This window comes from Aristolochia californica, unplaced genomic scaffold (assembly GCF_029961685.1).
Source record: "Aristolochia californica isolate CCGP_79_NKW_82.1479 unplaced genomic scaffold, dmAriCali1.0.hap1 SCAF_11, whole genome shotgun sequence".
NCBI lineage: Eukaryota > Viridiplantae > Streptophyta > Magnoliopsida > Piperales > Aristolochiaceae > Aristolochia > Aristolochia californica.
The window spans coordinates 31,980,379-31,998,370 of NW_027181782.1; the positions used below are offsets into that span (position 1 = coordinate 31,980,379).

The 17,992-nt window shown below is 37.3% G+C and overlaps 2 protein-coding genes, 1 non-coding gene and 1 pseudogene across 3 annotated transcripts; all 4 read left to right on the forward strand.

Moving 5' to 3' along the window:
• Positions 1–1,813: 1,813 nt before the first annotated feature.
• LOC137945055 (probable flavin-containing monooxygenase 1) lies at positions 1,814–6,334 on the forward strand (annotated as a pseudogene).
• A 2,636-nt stretch (positions 6,335–8,970) lies between these two features.
• LOC137944807 (uncharacterized) lies at positions 8,971–13,418 on the forward strand. Its single transcript, XM_068790563.1, has 2 exons — positions 8,971–9,128; positions 12,457–13,418. Exons 1-2 carry the CDS (start codon positions 9,112–9,114, stop codon positions 13,217–13,219), a joined length of 780 nt encoding a protein of 259 aa, XP_068646664.1. The 5' UTR covers positions 8,971–9,111; the 3' UTR covers positions 13,220–13,418.
• On the forward strand, positions 11,451–11,552 carry LOC137945085 (U6 spliceosomal RNA). The gene has a single exon (XR_011110903.1). It is a non-coding gene; the product is annotated as a U6 spliceosomal RNA (small nuclear RNA).
• An 805-nt stretch (positions 13,419–14,223) lies between the features above and the next one.
• Positions 14,224–15,760, forward strand: LOC137943787 (glutamyl-tRNA reductase 1, chloroplastic-like). Its single transcript, XM_068789221.1, has 2 exons — positions 14,224–14,553; positions 14,669–15,760. The coding sequence occupies exons 1-2, from the start codon at positions 14,377–14,379 to the stop codon at positions 15,758–15,760; spliced, it is 1,269 nt and encodes a 422-aa protein (XP_068645322.1). The 5' UTR covers positions 14,224–14,376.
• The last annotated feature ends 2,232 nt before the right edge of the window (positions 15,761–17,992 follow it).

Here is a 17,992-nt window from a genome sequence, read left to right on the forward strand (position 1 = left end):
GGGGGGGGGGGGGGGGGGGGGGGGGGTGTTGTCCACAATGAAGTGGAATGAATTCCCCCCGCACTACCTAGTTCATTAAAAAATGGCGTTAGCGTAGAAAGAATTGAATTGAAGTAAGATTACACCGTTTCATTCTCTCAGTAAAAAACAGGGGAAAGTTGATTCCTACCTATTTTTTGCCCCATCTTCTTCCTCTCTTCTTTGCTCTTTTTGGTCCCTTTCGACCTTCGTCGCAAAGCACGGGAGGGCGACCCTCTGTCGCAGAGCCTTTCAGACTCCCGACTTCTCTTCTCTCTCGGCCTCCCTTTCTTCCCCCAGTCGGTCTTCCTCCCTCCTCTCCCTCTCGAACTCCGTCGCAGGGCACGGGAGGCCAACCCTCTATCGCAGAGCCTCTCGGCCTCCCGACTTCTCTTCTCTCTCGGCCTCCCTCTTTTGTCCCTCTCGGCGTACTGTTGGAGCGTCGTCGCCGTTGCCCGTTGGCCCGCCGTTGAGGAAGACGATGCGCGCTAAGGAAGACGATGTTTAATTTTTCCTAAGTTAGGAAAAATTAAACCATTGTCATAATTGGTTTAATTATCCAATTAATTAAACCATTAGTTTTTCATTTTTTGTTAATATATTATTAATTAATAATTTGTAAAATATATATTATGTTATTGATAAATTAATATATTTATTTATTTATTATGTATTTTTTTATTTTGTATTAAAATAGTGAGTTTTAATGTTAAACTATATCTTATGTTATTACAAATAATTTATTTATTTATTATATTCACTTATGTTATTTTTAAATTTATTTATTTATTTTAAATAATTTATTCTAGTCACATGTAATTATTGTTTTAATTCATAATAAATAATAATCATTAAGTAATATAATATAGTTTTTCATTAATTAGGATATTAATATATTCTAATACTACACGTTAAATTACTAATAAGTGTAGTAACCATATTTATTTTGGTTAATTATATGTTTAGATATATGTTCTATTTAAGTATATTATAAAAGGTTACTCATTCTCTTCTTTATATCATACTTTTCATTTGGGGGCACTAACATTGGAATCTGTTTTCCCCCCACTTGAACTCGTCTACACAAACACGCAAATATGAGTTGAAGTTGAATCAATTCATTTCAGTTCAATTCAATTTTTCACTTCAATTCAAGTTCATTGTGGACTAACCCCCCCTTAGTCATATTTATCTTCATCTTTAAGATAGTTAATAACAATTTTTTAAGCTCCCTCCCATAAATCATCACGAACAAATTTAACCTTCAACTTCGATAGCAAATTATGATAAAATTGTCGGAATAATGCAATTAGGACTATTGAAAACAAGTTATAAATTAATTTGTATTCAACTTGAAACTTGACCATAGAATGAATTCATAAAACCATAAGAAAGACATAAATCATACAATGTAGAAAAGAAAATTGAAAAGAACTTCTTAATTGTAAAAAGCATAAACCAACTTAAACTCCTTAAGAAATTTCTAATCTAAAATAAGAGTCTCCATGCCAACCTGATACTGATTTCAAGCTTCAACATTCAAATAAATGCAACTTTGATTGGATTGGCTTCGAAAAAGGATGTTGAAAGTTGAAATTCTCAGCTTATGTCTACCAGCTAGAATATTTAATTCAAATGAACCAAGACTGAAAAAACCAAGAAAAGCATGTAATATGGTTTTAATAAAAAAATGATAGTGGGTTTAGGAATTGGAGTCAAAATTGGCGCTTGTAGTTGATTTTCTGAAACGAAGTTTGAAGATAGTATACTGCAACAGGCACATCTGAATTTTTCATCTCTTTCATCTGTCAGAACAGGTGAAATGAGATAGGATCTTTTCAAGTTTGATGAAGTCTAGTTAGCTCCAGCAATGGAGAGAAGAGTGGGGATCGTAGGAGCTGGAACCAGTGGTCTTCTTGCCTGCAAATACATGGTTCAGAAGGGATTTCATCCCATCGTTTTTGAAGCCAAAGAGAGGACTGGAGGAGTGTGGACACAAACGATTGAATCCACCAAGCTTCAGACACCCAAAGAAGGTTACCGATTTTCAGACTTCCCATGGCCTGCTAATGTAGAAGATGTGTTTCCCAACAGTAGACAAGTTCTGGAGTACATCGAATTGTACGCCCAGACATATGATCTTCTTCGTTATATCAAGTTCAGTTCCAGAGTTGTCACTATAGAGTATGATGGGGTCTCTAAGAAGGAGATGGATTCATGGGATCTATGGGGAGGAACTGGTGAAGCATTTCACCGGGAGGGAAATGGCTTGTTTCTGTTGAAGATGATCGTCACTTTGTAGAGGTAATCACTTCTCATGCTATCACTGAGTGTGATTTCTCTTTCGTGCACTACGATGTCCATCTCTGTTACAAAGATGTCCGCTGAAGCTTCAGTTTTACGAACCTTTTAAAGATTTTCTTGCAGTTAGATTCAGCCATTACGCTAACTACATGCATTCCAAGTTTTTATTTTGTTAATGAATGCTCAGCTTCCAAATTTGTTTAATATTAAAGAGAGCAACCTTTTTTACTCTTTTACTCAACCAGCCTTTGAAAACTAGCAATAATTATCTCCACCAGATCTTTGCTGCTGCTACTTTAGGCCTAATTCCAAGAACGCAACCACCAAGTAATTCATCTTATTTTGTGGCTTTGTTCTATAATATGTTTGAGATAATTATTGACACCAAAACTGCAATTTCATTTACCAAAATAAAGGCTGGAAAATTGAACCCTGGAGCGGAATCCACTCTTATGTGATAGAAGTGAGTTGATATTAATAATAAGAAGATAGCTAAAGCAGCAAGTTGGGATCGCACCATACAGCTCTCTTGAAACTGTTTTAAAGCTTCTCATAGCTGAATGAATGCTAAAACCAGATTTACCAAGTGGACTTTCTGGTTCTCTGCGTTGGCCGATTCAGTGGCATTCCAAATATCCCCCTCTTTTCGCCTGGTCAAGGTCCTGAAGTGTTTAATGGTAAAGTGATGTACTCAATGGACTACTCGGCCCTGGACAACCACACTGTGGTCGAGATGGTAAAAGGGAAGCGGGTAACAGTTGTTGGACTCCAGAAATCAGCATTAGACATTGCAGCAGAGTGTGCAACTATAAATGGGGAGTGTGAGTGTATACTAGGAGTACTGATCTACTCTCTAAGTACTCTATTAACTTTTGAAGTGGGTGATCTATTTCAGGACCTGCATACCCCTGTACACTGATATATAGAACTGCACATTGGAACGTTCCACATTACTCTCCGTGGGGAATCCATTTATCTTACCTGTATGGAAATCGGTTTTCAGAGCTCATGATTCACAAGCCTGGTGAGGGCCTGCTGCTAAGAATTTTGGCTACATTCTTAACACCTCTGGTAATCTCTCTTCCTCTCAAACTCTTAAATATCAAATATCTAAACTGGTCTCACACTGCTTGGTTTTATGTTCACAGTAATCCAACAGCTCTATGAGGGTTGCTTCTGCAAGTCTGTCCTCTCCTGTATTGAATGATATAAAACAAATGGCTTATACATACATATCAATATGCAATCCGAAATAGCCAAACATATACTAAACTTTTTTTTTGTATTTCACGAATGAAATAGCCTTTCCCTCCTGAAAATTAAGCTAAGATCTAATATATTCTGTTTATAGAATTGAACTTGGTCTTGAAGCTGCTTTCAACTCTGTGAAAGTTCTTCAGGTGTTGCATTTATAAGCTACAAGCTTCAAATAAACAGAAAAAAAAACTAGACATCAGACTAAAGTCACTTACTATTCCAGGAAGATAACCTCTACAATCTAGTTTATCAAGTATTGCTGAAATGCTATGTAGCTGCTGCACCATGTCCACATCTAAAGGACTTGGCATTTGCTAACCAGGAAATTTTCCATGTTATAACAAGGATTCTTTAGGGGGTACTGGGAAAACTCCCTTCACTCGTGCAGTCCCTCAAACACCTTTCTAAACATTCATTAAACATAGGTAGACGCCATCAGAGTAATAAAATTCATTATTGTTTCCACTGTCTCGACTCTATCCTGGTATCCATGAAACAAAACCATTTATCTGTTTATCTTTAAATCTACTCTAAATCTTTTACTGATATTTACAGAGGTGGGCAATCTCCAAATTCGTCGAGAGCTATCTGAGGTGGAAACTCCCACTCAAAAAGTATGGGTTGGTTCCTAAACATAGTTTCTCTCTTCAACTCACTTCTTGCACACTCTCAGCTTTGCCAGACAACTTCTACAAAAAAGTTGAGGAGGGAAGCATTATCTTGAAGAAATCACAATCACTGGGCTTTCGCAAGAAAGTTGTCATTATTGACAGCGAACCCACTCCTCAAGAAACAGATCTGGTAGTCTTTGCCACTGGATTTAAGGGTGACCAAAAGCTGCAGGACATATTTGTGTCACCTGTCTTCAAAGAAGCAGTGGCGGGCTCATCAAACAGTACTGTCCCACTTTATAGTAACTTCCATTCACCCTTCTCAAAATTATCTTATCCAAATAGTAATTTTGTTCATTTCCCATTTCATCTTTTGCCCTTATCAGACTACACCCTTTATTTCTTTTCAAGCAGTTTGAATTGTTAAACCTCAATAATAAAAGGAGGGCCTGTCTTTGTGCCTCCATAAGAAACAAATTCTCATGAGAAAATATAAAACACTTAGCCAAGTTTATGTTTCGAAAGCTGTCATATGAGCACAAAGGATCATTTCAAGCTTTTTACCATATTTCATTGGAAAATTACTAGAAGTTTTCATGTGTGTCCTTATTTTAGGAGGTTTTGTAAGATAAAATGCATTTTATACGAAAACAGTGGCACAAACCAAAAAAAAACATTCATTTAACAGCGATATATAGGTCTTTTGACACTAAAGAATAATAGTGGGGATATATAGGTAACTTTGGTGATGTTACAAAAGTGCCTACTAGATGGTGGATCCAATTAGTGTTTTAACCATCTTCGTCGGACCCAATCCTTTTAATGTTTTCATGAGGACTATGTCATCCAAATCTGCCAGGTTTGTAGATCGTGCCATCCAAGGGTGCTCATATTGCTAATGTGTATCAGCCCTTAGAAGGATGATACAAGTCAAAATACAGCCCCAAAACATGGTATATATGAAGCATATCATACCAGATTTTTAATATCTCGATACAATAGCCGATACCAATGTTATTAAAAACCGATCTGACCATCAAACTGATAGGATGACTGGTTTTGCTCCAATAGGATTACACTGGATTCAACCATTGGTTGGACCAGGTCCAATTAGGCCACCTTCTTATTATTCTATATGCATATTATTTTGTTGAAGTTGGACATTAATCACTTTTCTGTTGGTTGATAATACGTTTTCTGTAGGTACTTGGTCATAGCTTTGAACCCTCTCTCTAGTAAAAACTTTTTCACCATTTTTCCATAAGAAAATGATTGAACCGGATCAAACTAACCAGTCTGATTCAAGTCCAGACCAGACCAACCAGCCAAGTATTCATGTTTTAAGTTAAAACAAACTTTCCTTGTGTGAGACCAGAAAAGGGTATGGTAACGACTCAATCAGGTTGAACTAGCCGATCCAATCTAGTTCTAACAACACTGGCTGACACTGATATGCACCAGCTTGCTGATGATGCTCCTCGTCTTAAATCCATAAAAAGAAGAGAAAATGTTTATTGGTAACTCTGTGAAAACGAAGTATCCCATAAATTGCTCTGCAGTCATTTATATAGAGACTTAGCAAAATAATCTGCGAACTCCATAGCTAATAGGACTAAAAGATAACATATTTGTCCTTCAGTAGGATTAGACTCAAACATGATCTGTAAATGGGTGATCCGCTGTGAAATCTTGAAGAGGTGTTATTTGGATATTTTTGCCTCCCTAAGTTTGATTTTAGCTCTAATTGATTTGGTTTAAATTCCTTGTTTTCCTGTTTTCATTTCCAGGGAATGCATTCATCCCCGTATTCCTTCACTTGCCTCTCCAATTTGTATACTTCTGAGATGAGATGCCGATGGCTTGCACATTTTCTTGATGGAGAGTTCCAGTTTCCCAGCATAAGAAATATGGATGAAGATGTTTTGAGGTGGGAGAAGTTCATGAAAAGATACACTGGGAGATACTACAGGGGGTCTAGCATTGCAGGAATCCATATATGGTACAATGATCAACTCTGCAAGGACATGGGTTGCAGCCCTATGAGGAAGAAAGGTCTCCTGAATGAATTGTTCTCTCCCTACGGTCCCTTGGATTATGCTGACCTGAAGTGAGCAATTCTTCCTATGCTTCTACTTGTGCTGTCCAGTGGGTGAATTGATTCGTAGCTGTCAAGAGTTTAAAGGTCACATGCTGTAGTCATTTTGAGTTTGCAAGGCAGGACCAATGTAATTCATATATCTTCCCATGTATTGAATTGTCAGCCAGAGTTCCATTAAAATATTGGTAAAGGTTTCTGCATATTGATTTCAATCGACTTAGTTGATTCTTAGGGTCTATTTGGAACCCTATGGAAAAGAAAAGAAAAGAAAAATAAAAATTTGACCATTATTATTCCCAAAAATAGTTAGTGAAAAGGAGAATTTGATCATTATCTCAATTTCAATAACTATTTTTGGGAATAATAATGGTCAAATTTTCATTTTCTTTTCTTTTTCTTTCTTTTCTAGGGGTTCTAAACAGACCCTTAGACACAGTTCAATTATTTTTTTGCACAAGACGCAAGTATGACTGAGCATTACAAAGTCGGCACTCCTGCAGCTGCCACTGGATTTGCGGCCAGAACTTTTCAAAAAAGAACAAAAAAATCGAAACAAGCCACAAAACAAAACTCAGGATAACAAATTTGGGAAAGTGGCATATGAGATATCCACTAACATCATTTAAGACTTAGTCCATTTCCCAAATAATACCACCATCCTCGGTAAAAACCATGAAAAAAAAGCTTATAAACAAATCAATTTATGTGATAATTGTGCTAGTTGTAACCAAACCACTGAATTATGGTCTCAAACACTGACTTTTTTCTTTATCCATACTTCTACCAACATGCCTGCACCTACTCCTGCAGCAATAATTGCTCCATAAACTGCTATGGCTGAAGACAAGGATCTCCTAGGGAGGAGATAATAGTTTGGGACTTCCCTTATTTTCTTTGGCAGCCACTTTTTTGTGACAGGGCCAGCAGTTGAATTAGCCTCACTCTTATTGCCTAAGACTTTCCATTCCATGTCTTTCAGTAAGTCTTTAGAGTCTTCAGTTCCCATGAAGAAGAAAAAAGCTAGTTGGCCTTTGTAACAAGCTGCATATTTCAGCACAAATTATTTAACTAATCTCTGTGATAGTAAGCAGATGGCAGAGCCTCTAGTAGGGAGTCCAGCAATGTGAGACCTAAAAAACTGAATCTCTTCATGGGAAGATTATAGTGCATTAAGAAGAAAAAAAACTAAAAATGATGTCTCAAAAAAAGGCATTCATATAGGAAATGGCCATATTAATTGACTTTGCACTTATGGATCTTCTCCAACGTACTAAACTATTTGAAGTAATGATCTTACTTTCTTCATATAATCGCCACATCTGATCATATCTAACTTCAACATTTACTAGGGAATTATTAAGGAGGACATCAATCATATCTCAAATAGGAACATTTTCAGTGGTTAAGGCTAGTTTTGGAAAGCCATACCACAATAGAAGTATCAAGAAGAGCTACAGTCTAACTCAAAAAGGTAGGTCAAGACGACATAAGGGCTCAGTGCCTTGAAGAGCCACAATGTGAACATCTGTTATCTCTTATCTGACATATATATATTCATATCTTGATATGAAATTGTCTAGGTATAGTGCAACTATAACATTACACAAAACATTTATGCTGACCCCTCAGAAATTTTTGAGGTCGTATTTGGTCCAACTTGTTTGTTATGTTTATAATTCTACCATTATAGTCTCCCATTCTAGATTCGTTTGGAAGTATGAGGGTTGCATAATTGCCTTCTTCTGGTTAAAATTATTTTCCTCTAGTATTTCTTCAGTATATCATCTTGTGTTTTTATTACTTTAGAGCAATGCCTAGATCCACTACCTACATAGTATAAGAGTGTGCCCAACATCCAGTTTGAGTCAAGTCTTTTATTATTCACCCAATAGGTGATTTGTGTTTGAGTTACCCTTATAAAGTGAATAATCTTTTTGTTGTAGCCTAAAGTTGGGTCATTTTTCTACCTTGAGTAGAGTATGTTTAAGAATATGACCGTTTTAACTTGTGTATGGAGCTTTGTTGTACGACTAGGAGTGATTTTTTTCTCCCATATTGTGTTTTGTCCAAACAGGTTTCTATATCTTTTTTATCCCCAACTTGAGGGGGAGAAGTAGAAGAAGAAATATAAGAAAGAGGTATTTTATTCTACATGTTTTGGTAATTTTTATGTGATCAAAATATTCAAGAAAAGGGAAAGAACAAAATATGAAGTTTTTGCATCTACGAGGAATTTTTCAATGAAAAAAGATTGAAAACCAAAAGTTTTTTTTTATTGCAAGTTGAAGTTATAAACTTCAGCTTGAGCGGGAGTATTGAAGTGCAAGTATGAAAGAGTTTTACATGATCTTAGATCATAAGTATCAGAAAGCTAAAATTAATCTGGTGGAGTCTATGATAAGTCTCATGAAAACAAGTCTCATAGAAAAGTAAGTTAATGGTGTTTTAGTTATGTTAACCTTTTATTTATACTAAGATTTATTTTTAAGTATTATATCTATTACATTCTTTCTATTGGTACAAATACACCATGATCCATCAATTTAAAGCTCATAGCACTCATGTTTAGTGGGCTTCAAATTGAGCAAAAAAAAAAAAACCAAACGGCCCATTATTCTATGGCCCAATTGAAGAAGTAGTGAAGAAGTAATGCATGAAGGCGGTGATTTTAGGGTTGTTAATCCCGCTCGAATTTGTTCCTTTTCCCTCACAAATCATTACAGCCGTTTCTTCGTTCTGGAGTTCTGAAAGGAGTCCAGAGACGCAGTCGTCGCCGTTTTCGCCTTTTCGGTTTACCTAGCGAGCGCTAGTAGTTTCTGCACCATGTACGGAGCGAGAGGGTAAGTTGAATAGATCCGCTTTCTCCTTACCTGGATTTTTCTTGTGTTACAGAATCTTGATTAATCTGAATCTGGAATTTTTTGAATGATATGTTCTGAGGATGTTGGGTAGTTGGTTGTATCCTGTATATTTATTTCTTGTTTATGTTTTGATATTTTGAGATGTGTTGTCTTAATGCTTCTCTGATGCTTGACGGGCTTTAAAAGTTGGGATTAAGAAGAGAGATGGACTATACTTTTATCGATGGGTTTGATCTTATAGGCATATCGCTGTTAAGATTATGTGGTCTTCACTTTAGGGTTTGAGGTAGGACTTTCTCGGTTTAGCAGAGTCATATTCAGGCTTTTGCAAAAGTAGTCGTGTGAATGGGGAGTACGCTATATTATATAGAAATATGGTGCATAGCACTTGAAGATAGAAGTATTTCTCTACGCTTGTTTCTAATTTGGTACTAAGGTAGTCATTCTAGAAATTTCCATTTTCTCTTTTAATACCAACCTAAAATAAAATGCATAGTCTTTAGAAATACCTTCTAATTTAGAAAACTGATTTAGGAAAAAGACCTTTTTATTTTGGGTCACGTGAACCAGTGTTAGGATTCATAAATTTTAATGAAGGATGTGAGTTGGAACTTATTTTTGAAAAGAAGACAACAGCTTAAAAGTTTATTTTCATCAAATAAAGGGCTTTAATTATTTCGCACCTTAAAAAAGAGATTACAAAGACAAGGAATGATGATAACAACCCCATTTTGAGAATTTTAATTATGATGATAATGTATACTACCAACATTGTTTAATGAAATAACAGTTGCTAATAGAGCAACCATTGGGAAACCAGAATTTATTTTTTTGTCAATGACCCACTCTCATTTGAAATACTTTTTTCTCTATGGGAGGGTTCTACTTTTTGTTGAATTTTTGAAAAAGGATATTCTCTCTGGCAAATGCTTTCATTTAAAGATTTCATTTCGTTTATAAAATTAAAATAAAATGTTATTTTGATAAAATAAATAGTCTTTTGAAAAATAAAATATAAAATAAAGAATCAAAAGCATTTGTTGTTATGAGAAAAAGTTTTTCTAATGATAAGTATTTGTTGTTATAAGAAAAAGTTTTTCGTAATTATTCTTATGTATGTGAAGAATTGGTTTGTCTCTTTTAAATATATATCGTAATGGAAAAGATGAGAGCAATGAAGTGATAAAATCCTGCAAGCTGGAGCTTTTGGTCCTGTAAGCTTTTCCAGTCAAACTTGAGACTTCAATGTGGGGTAAAGGTTAAGACTTGAATCCCCTCATAGTGACAAAAAGCTTTAGTTAGGCTGGTCAAACTTAAACAATGCTAAACCATGGCCCTGACCTCGCTGATCTGCTGCAATTTTTTGAAGTGAGGAAGGGTGAAATTTTTTACTAGTGGTGAAGCAGACCATGCCCAATAAGAAGTAGTTACGGCAAAATGTCCCCCCAGAAAATGCTGGAATTTGCTTCATCTTCTTGGAGCTATTATGGTTCATTTTCCTCTAAAAACACATGGCTTATTTTCTACTTCTTCCCTTTTTGAACTCTTCAGAACTATTCAGATATATGAATTTGGCCTTTAACCCAATGGTCAGGTCATATAGCGTGTGTTCAGATTAGTACCTTATGTTCAAGTCTCTCTGGGTTTGGCTTCTATGACACTGATGTGCTTTGGAACTTAGGATCAAGAGGGAAGGGAATTATTTACTATATATTGTTAGGGTTGGTTTTATGGGTTGTATGCTGCTTGAGATTATCTGGCTTTAACTTTAACATTTGAAGTTGTGCTTTATCGGTTTCCCAGAGTCTGATACATAGTTCAGGCTTTTCCAAAAGTAATCATGTGATTGAGTACATGTTATAGAGAAGTATGTTGAGGACCACATTGGGTAGAAGTATGTCCCTGTGTTTATTTCCAATTTGGTACTAAGACAGTCACTATAGAAATACCAGTTTTCCTCTTAGATACCAACAAACCTCAGGCAAATATTTTGTTTGAACACGTCTGAAATTGGGTGATATTGGTGTCCATGGTTCGGGTGGAGGTGCAAGTATCTGTTTTGGTTTGAACTGCATTAAGTGGCTGGAAGATAGTTTCATAGGCTGTTCTATGTAGAAGAACAAGAAGAAGAAGAACAGGAAAGACTGGAGGAAACGGTTCTTCGGTGGTTTTTGCTTTGAATATGTTGAATCTGTTTCCGTATGCCAGATAGTTTACCCTCTTTCAGGTGCTTATTGTTTCTCTACTACCAGTCAATTAGACGAAGGAGAATAGGAAAAAGAATGTGACTATAATCTGATTGGCTCTTCAGAGACATTAGATAAAATTGGAATGATTCAGAGAAGATCAGCAAGGACCTGTGCTATGATTACACTTACGGATTGTGAAACGATCCAGATATCCTTGATTTCAAAAAAATAAAAATTGGTTGCATTATCCAAAGTTTTTGGTAAAATTTCGTGTTTCTTTGTTTCACAGTGTTACAGTGAATAATGTTTTTTTGTTTCTGGCCATAGCTCTTGAAACCTTTGATCCATGGAACATCTTCAGCACCAATTTCCTCCTACCTCTGATAGGGTTTTTGAGTAGTGACTTCTTCGTGATGGAGAAACGTCTATTTTATCTTTGTTTTGAAGCTGTGTCTGTACTTCCCAGTTTGGATGGAGTTCATTGGATGTTTAACTATGCAGCATTTTTTTTTTTTTTTTATGATAATTTCTCAAACAAATGTTACTTCTACGTTTCTTTTAATTTTTCATATACAAATGCATCTCGCTAGTTCCACTTGGTCTTGGAGTCCTCTTGTTTTCAATTCAATATTTGTCCTTTCTCGTTGTTGGCAGACTGCTTTCAACAATTGCTGTGCTTTTTTGTATGTTTTTTAATCTCTTATGTTAGTAATAGCCAAAAAAAATTTGAGTGTGTACAGAGACAAATTCTGTTGGAAATAGTATAGTATTAATTACCAGGCCTTGTGATATGATCTATTGCATACTAGGTGATTATCTCCATGTAACTTGCATTACCCTTTTAATCCATTTTATGTGTTCATGCCGGTCTATTTTTTCTCAGATTGAATGTTGTTTTTTACCGAAGCATGCTGAAGTTGGTAGTTTACTTGATTTACATGTTCTTTTAAACTTGTAAATAGTTGATCTGTTAGGAAACACTTCAAAACTGATGTAATGTGTAATTAAGTTTTTAAAAAGAAAATAGATATATGGGTTGGGTCTCATTATCAATAGGGGCTGAGTGTGGGGGGTGCTCTCCTTTTTTTTTTCTTTTGTTATGGGATGGATATTTGAAGGGCAATGTTGGGAACCGGGGGGGTTTCGGACGGATACGAAGTCGGCTCAAAGAGACAGCGAATGATAGACTCAAATCCGTACTTCGCAGTTGGTGGCAGTGGAGCTGGTGGCTACACACCTTACAGCTATGGTGGTCTTCCTTCTTTCCCGGTGGTACGCTTGCGAGGCCTTCCCTTCAACTGCTGTGACATTGATGTTTTCAAATTTTTTGCTGGGTTGGATGTTGTTGACGTGCTTTTGGTTAACAAGAATGGGCGCTTCTCTGGGGAAGGCTTTGTTGTATTTGCATCTGCTATGCAAGCTGAATTTGCCCTGCAGCGTGACCGGCAAAACATGGGGCGAAGGTATGTGGAAGTATTCAGATGCAAGAAGCAGGATTACTACAATGCTATTGCTGCTGAGGTGAATGAAGGCTACGATAATCAATATAACAGTCCCCCTCCTACCCACTCTAAAAAGTCTTTTGACAAAGATCAGCTGGAGTACACTGAAATCCTCAAGCTTCGTGGTCTTCCTTTTTCAGTAAGCAAGGCTGATATCGTTGATTTCTTTAATGAATTTGAGCTGTCGGAGGACAACATACACATTGGATGTCGGCCAGATGGTAAAGCTACTGGAGAAGCGTATGTTGAATTTGTTTCGGCGGATGAGGCTAGAAGTGCTATGTCCAAGGATAAAATGACCATCGGATCGAGGTATGTGGAGCTGTTCCCATCAACCCCAGATGAAGCCAGGCGAGCGGAGTCTAGGTCGAGGCAGTGATACTGAACATGCTATATTTTATCACGCTGTGTTTGCATCTTATAGTTAGAACTAATGAACTTGTGTGCCTTTTGCTCTCAAATGTATCAGTAGAAGGATGTTCTTGATGTCTACTGGAGACGTGTTTTTGCTTTCTGCATGGTTTCTGAACTTGGTCACTTGGGGAAGTTTGAATTGAACTTGGTTTGAGTTTTGAGTCCGACCAGTCTCTAAGTTTTGAGTGGGATTGGGTTGGGCCAACCGACTCGAAAGCAGGATCAAATTGTTTAACGAAAGAGGGGGGTGATTCCACCCCTTGGACCTGATTCGAAAAAACCCTAAAAAAAAAAAAAAAAAAAAAAGGAGTTGATTTGTTGAGTCACGAGTCAATTTTCTTGAGTCTAAAAATCAGAAAATCCATCTTCCTCAGGAGATATCATCTGAGACACATAATTTGTATAATAACATGCATTAATCATCTAAAAGCCAGACAAAGATAAAAAAGTTTTAACAAAAAATTATAGAAAAGGAAGTTAAAAAGCTAATAGGTTATTGAATGAAAGGCAGTCAGAATGAAACAAAATCCAGATAAGAATAGGAAAACTCAACAAATAATTCATGAAAAAAACGATTTATAACTAAAATTTTATGGTTTTTTTTTTTTTTTCCACTTTTTTGGCTCAGTCGCGCGTCTCACCAAAGTCGAAACTTCCCTCTCATTAGAACGGTGACTCAAATTTGGTAACTCGGAACCCGCGTTTGATTCAACTTTCTCTCTGGATTCTGCCACGTGGACAAACGCTAATTAAGTAAGTCCAATCCCACTCTGTGTCAACTTTCCTTCTATAATCCTTGACCACTATAAATGTACCCTTCACTTCACTCCTTCACCTCACTACGTTCGTTCCTCATCTCTTCTTCTTCATTCCATGGCAACCATGATCCTTTCCCTCCCGTCTTCACTGCCTGCCGTCTGTAGACGTAAATCCCACCTGAAAGCATTTCCTGCAAGGGTTACTTCACAACGGCCAGTCATTTCTTGCCTCAGGGCTGAGGCAGTTAGCTCTGTTTCTTTCCCCTCTGCGCCTCTCGAATGCCTCAAGACCTCGGCTAGATATACAAGAGATAAAAGCTGCATTTTGTTGATCGGGCTAAGTTATAATACGGCACCGGTGGAGATGCGTGAAAAGCTTGCTGTACCTGAAGCAGAATGTGCTAATGCCATTGAAGAGTTATGCGGCTTGAATCATGTAGTAGAAGCTGCTGTTCTGAGTACTTGTAACCGTGTGGAAGTATATGTGGTTGCTCTCTCTCGGGACCGGGCCCTTTTTGAAGTTACAGAATGGATGGCAAAGGTTTGTACCTGTCTTTCTATTCATCTTGAATAATATTTTCGCTTTTTTTTTTGTTTTCTGAGAAATAATCCCTTAGACAAGGCCTAGATGTTAATGTATATCATCTTCTTTGCAGAAAAGTGGCACTGATGTTTCCGACCTCAAACCGCATCTGTTTGTGCTTCGAGAAAGCGATGCAACTCAACATCTCTTCCGAGTATCTGCCGGACTCGATTCGCTCGTCTTGGGTGAGGGACAAGTACTCTCTCAAGTTAAACAAGTTGCGACAATCGGTAATGGAGCAAAAGGATTTGGAAAGATCATGACTCTGCTCTTCAATCGCGCAATCCAAGTCGGCAAGGAAGTACGTACCAAAACCAACATCTCATCCGGTGCAGTATCAATAAGCGCTTCTGCCGTCGAGTTGGCACTTTCAAAGCTTCCTGTCACCACGTTTCGTTCTGTAAGAGTATTGGTCGTCGGAGCAGGCAAAACCGGCAAACTTGTCATCAAACATTTGGCTGCCAAGGGGTCCAAGCATATCGTGGTTGTGAACCGATCGGAGCAGAAAGTCGCTGCCATTCACAAAGAATTGAAGAGTGTTGAACTGATTTACAAACCCAGTACGGAGATGCTTGCTTGTGCCGCGGAAGCAGATGTTGTATTCACCTGCACATCGTCAGAGAAGCCCCTATTCTTGAAGGAACAAGTCGAAACACTTCCTTCAGTTAGTGAAGCGCTGGGGGGACTGAGGCTATTCGTCGACATATCTGTGCCTAGAAACGTAGGTTCTTGCGTCTCCGATGTGGGCTCTGCTCGGCTTTACGATGTGGACGACCTGAAAGAAGCAATGGAGGCCAATATGGAAAAGAGAAGAAGAAAAGTAATGGAGGCTGAACCGATTATCGCAGAAAATTTGCTGCAGTTTGAGGATGCATTCAACTCTTTTGAGACTGTTCCCACGCTAAAAAAGTTGAGGTCATACGCAGAGACAATTCGAGCAGAAGAGTTGGAGAAATGCTTGTCGAAATTGGGGGCTGATCTTCCTGAGAAACTGATCCCAGAAGTCACTGCTCTCAGCCACCGCATCGTGAAGAAGCTTCTCCAGGGACCCATCCAACATTTGAAATGTAGTGCTAGCGAACAACGAACTTTAGAAGAAACCGTTGAAAATATGCATGTCATTAACAGGATGTACAGTCTCGACACTCAAGAATTTCATGTTTGAGCAGAGTAACTAAAGAAAGAAGTGAGGAAGGACAGAATTCAATCTCTGGATGTACAGCCTCGACACTCAAGAATTTCATGCTGGAGCAGAGCAACTAAAGAAAGAAGTTGAGAACGAATGAGTTCAAAGCTCTGCAATTTTTTATTCTTTTACTTTTGCTTTCCCACTTTGCTACATCGTTCAAAATTGGGTAGTTGGTCCCTTTGTTATCAATAAAAGAAGGATGATGATGGCCATTTTGTATAAAATTAAAAGGAAATGTTTGTATAAATGACAAATTAGAAGAGGAGATCTCCATTGAAATGATTATAAAGGTTTTCTAGTTCTTAGTCAAGAACAAAAGGTATGTTATCTCAGAACAGAGGCAGAAAATTTGATAGGAGAGATCAAGATAGCCATAAAACCAGCCCACATGGTTGAAATAATTCATTCGGGTGTGGAAAGTTGACTTGGAGAAGAGTGTGTGTTGTTGTTCAGAGCTCTGGCCCTGTGTCTTCTCCTGAAAACATCCTGTCGGAATCTCTTGGTCTCAGTCTGTATTTCCATGAAGGGCTTCCTCTCTATACCTTCTCTTTCTCTTTCTAACATTCTTTGCCTCTTCATTACTGCCCTGGCAGCCTCCTTATTCTCCCTCTCTTGTCTTTCACCTTCTTCCTGCAAATACATTCATAAATTTTTCCTTAATTTATCCAGCAAACAAATTACTCATCTTATAAAGTATAAGATTTCATACTTATGGTTATCCATATGTGAAATGGTGTATAACTTGCTTTCTAGTGCTTCATGACTAGATATGGAAATTGTCTGAGAAACACTTGCCTGGAGATTATGTATAAGAGAGTCAAGAGATTTGATCTTCCTATGAGGCCAGCGGGGAATACCAAATTCTCTACATTTCCTCTTAAGAACTGTGACTCCAACCTTCAGATTTCTTGAAGCTTCTGTTATTGGAAGACCAAAGTATTTTACCAAATCGGTAAGACCAATGCTTGCTACATGATTAGTTGGCGCCCTCTTCTTCTTCATTCCAACCTCTGCAACTTCCAATTAAGATGATAAGACATGAAAAGAGAAAAAAAGTAGTCAACGAGTCACATTCTCTATCCCCTTCCTCCAAAATTGTAAGGATGGATCGCAGGCATTGTGAAAGAACCGTAAATGCTTTGTCTGTTGAATCAATGTTGAACCAATAGAAGATTAATATTGGATGCAATAAAAATGCCATGGTAGACACCAGCAACCAAATTGGATATTTCAAGGAAGTGGCCCAGGTCTGAAGTATAACCAGTATTCCTACTCATGGGTGAATGCACATCATAGGGAGCTCATATCACAACAAGAGACTGATTCCCACAATTGGTCATCATCTGCAGAATCACATCAGTATAAATACATGGGATAGCAGATCAAGATTGTCATTCATCGCATACCCATGATAAGAATGTCCACTGATGAGTTCATACACATCCAATGCTAGATTGGAAAAAAAAAAGAATATTCACAGGTAAGTGAGCAGGAGAAAGAATTCTTAGTGCAAAAGGAGCAAACTTTTGTTAAGCACCCATCTTTTATGTAATACTGATACGAATGCTGGAAGTACCAACCTTTCATTAGAGATAACAAAAACCAAAAGGATGCTCTTTTTTTACTGGATGCAATGAAACAAGATGGAGAAGAAGAGTAGGCATCAGTAACTTGTAATGGCTGAAAGATTTGAGATGAACAAGTTTCAACCTGGAATAGTTTTGTCTGTTTGCTGACTTGCCAATATTTCTTCCGAAACAATGGCATGGGAAAGAGATGGTACAGTCCTTGTTGCAGTATAAGAATAATCACACATTTTGTTTGAAGCAGATTGTGCTTGGTCTTGCTTATTCTGTGCTGCAAACAACTTCAAATATGATCAAAGGGTGTGAATATTACTGTCAAATTTTAAGGTTTTTCAAATTATAGTCACTTAAAAAATATTTAAAACAAATTGACATATTCAAACTCAATGGCTAGTAAAATAACCCTGAAAAATTGAAGCCAAATCATCATTGGATTAAATTATAAATTGAACTAACAAAATTATTTCATTTTAAGATCGCAAGTACATAAAGCTGAACCAAGTTCACAAGAAACAAACATTGATGGTTATTCCACCATGAGAAAAAGATGGTTTAAAATAATTAAAGAGAATATATAAGACTAAGTTAGCTTGCAACAATTCTACAGAGCTTTGCATAAAAA

What these genes read in the sequence shown, in the direction of transcription:
- LOC137943787 (XM_068789221.1), top strand. Translation starts at nt 14,377, where the DNA reads ATGCGTGAAAAGCTTGCTGTACCTGAAGCAGAATGTGCTAATGCCATT. An exon ending in TTACAGAATGGATGGCAAAG is followed by an intron (nt 14,554 to 14,668) that starts GTTTGTACCTGT and finishes TCTTCTTTGCAG; the next exon opens with AAAAGTGGCACTGATGTTTC.